Source organism: Monoraphidium neglectum (genome assembly GCF_000611645.1).
Source record: "Monoraphidium neglectum strain SAG 48.87 unplaced genomic scaffold scaffold04799, whole genome shotgun sequence".
NCBI classification, from domain to species: Eukaryota; Viridiplantae; Chlorophyta; class Chlorophyceae; order Sphaeropleales; family Selenastraceae; genus Monoraphidium; species Monoraphidium neglectum.
In genome coordinates this window covers 1-1,926 of record NW_014008830.1, presented here as the reverse complement: position 1 = coordinate 1,926, position 1,926 = coordinate 1, and the positions used below count along the sequence as shown (strand labels likewise).

The 1,926-nt window shown below is 69.3% G+C and overlaps 1 protein-coding gene across 1 annotated transcript; it reads right to left on the bottom strand.

The window, feature by feature from the left end:
• Positions 1-689: 689 nt before the first annotated feature.
• Positions 690-1,705, bottom strand: MNEG_14829 (3-ketoacyl-CoA synthase 5; the record flags this gene model as incomplete). Its single annotated transcript, XM_014036699.1, has 3 exons — positions 690-1,205; positions 1,435-1,520; positions 1,687-1,705. The coding sequence occupies 3 exons, from the start codon at positions 1,703-1,705 to the stop codon at positions 690-692; spliced, it is 621 nt and encodes a 206-aa protein (XP_013892153.1).
• Positions 1,706-1,926: the final 221 nt, after the last annotated feature.

Here is a 1,926-nt window from a genome sequence, read left to right as displayed (position 1 = left end):
CTCCGCTGTGAGGGTCCCACGCCGCCTGGCGGGGCGGCGGCGGGGGGGCCGCAGCAGCCAGCGCGGCGCCCGTGGTCGGGGCGCGCGCCCAGGTCGTTCGCTCTCTCGCTAGATCCAGTCGTATAAGATGCTCTCTTCCACGTTTACGAATGCGTGCGATTTGGGGGTCACCGCGGGCCCGGCCCCGGCCCCCGGCCCGGCCCCGGCCCCGGTCCCGTGTCGGTGCAGGCGCGCGCTTGTGTGCGGCGCTGCGGGGCGTAGGCGAGTCGCGGCGCGGCGTTCGCCCCGGGCCCGCGCAAGTGGCAATGTCACAGGGTAGCAGGGCGAAAGCCAGTACGAAATATGGGGCGCGCTCCCGGCCCTGTTGTCCGCAGGACTGGGGGGTGGCGCCGGCACGGCTCGCTGAGCGCAGTGCGAATGGGTGTCAGCCAGCGGCTGCGGCGGCGGCAGGGGGCGCGCGCGCGCGGTCCCCGACCCACATAGCCTGGCAACAGTTTTTGTTTGTCGGGAGGCGCATTCAAAGGGAGCATGCAAGGCGCCCCCGCAGGCGCGTTGGGTTTGAGGGTTGGCCCTCAACACCGGGCTTTTGCGTGTCCGCGCCGCTTTGCGTCGCTGGCCCCCGCGAGCCAGCAGCCCGGCAGTCCCCGTCGGTCCCCCAGATCCCAGATCCCAAATCATCAGATCCCAGATCAGTGGTCCCCGCCGCGCGGCGCCACCTTGCCCTCCGCCTCCGCCGCCCGCCGCGCCGCCCGCTCCTCCGCGATCTTCGCGCTCAGCTGCCCCAGCTCCAGCCGCATCTTAGCATGATCAAAGTCCGCCCAGCAGGGGTGCTCGAACGAGATTCGCCTGTTCGCCTGCCACACGGCGCTGTTGCACTTGAACCCGCTACCAAACGACAGCTGCCAGACCTTGTCGCCGCGCTTCAGGCCGCGGAAGGTCTCCAGGTACGCCAGCACGTACCAGACGCTGCTGCTGCTCACGTTGCCCCACTTGTAGAGGGTAGCGCGGCTCGGCTCGGTCTGCTCGTCGTCGAGCCGCAGCGCCTTCTGCATGCCGTCGATGACCGCGCGGCCGCCGCTGTGGATGCAGACGTGCTCGAAGGCGGTCATGAAGTCCGGGACGTAGGGGGGGACGGCCTTGGGGCCGTGCAGCTTCCGCTTGATCATGTTGTGGACGAAGGCCAGCTTCTCGCTCAGGGGGAGCACCTGGTTTGGTGCAGTAGCGAGGGGGGGGGGGGGTGCGCAAAGGTTTGGTTTGGGCGGGGTTCGTGCAGCAGGGAAGGGCAGTGGTGGTGGTCGTTGTGTCGTGCGTGCTTGTACATGGGGCAGGGGGTGCCGTGTGCTCGCTGCAAGGCGCCTCGCAGCTGGCGCCGCGGCCCGCCGCTGCGGGTGTCGCGCGGGCGCGGGCGGTGACGTCAGCGGAGGGGCCGCGCACCTGGGGCCCGAGGCGGTTGAGGTTAGTCATCAGCGCCTCCGCGGCCACGGTGGTCAGGTCCTTTGACAGCCGCACGCCCACGTCGCCTGCGACACGATGAGCGAAAGGGCGGCGTCGGGCACTCCAAGGACTGCAAAAACCAGACAGTGGTGGCTAGGGCCGGTCGCCGCGGCCGCAGGCCTGGTGGCGGCGCGGCGCCTTGACAGTGCAGGGGCTTGCGTTCCGCGTGATGGGCTCTGCTCCTGGGCGCACCCAGGCCCCTGCCTCCCATGCTGCCGCTGCCGCGTTCGCGCGCTCTCCGCGTCCCTCAAGACCGCAGCTGTCCCTCTGCCCCCTCCCCTCGTCACAATTTTCAACCAAAACAAACGCAACAAACAGCAGGGGACCAACGCAGTCAAGAACAATCTAACGCGGTCGAACGCCGCCAAATGCGGTGCGGCGGCACTCTCAAGGGGGTTATCTAGGAACCATTCGCCTAGCAACAACTCGCGC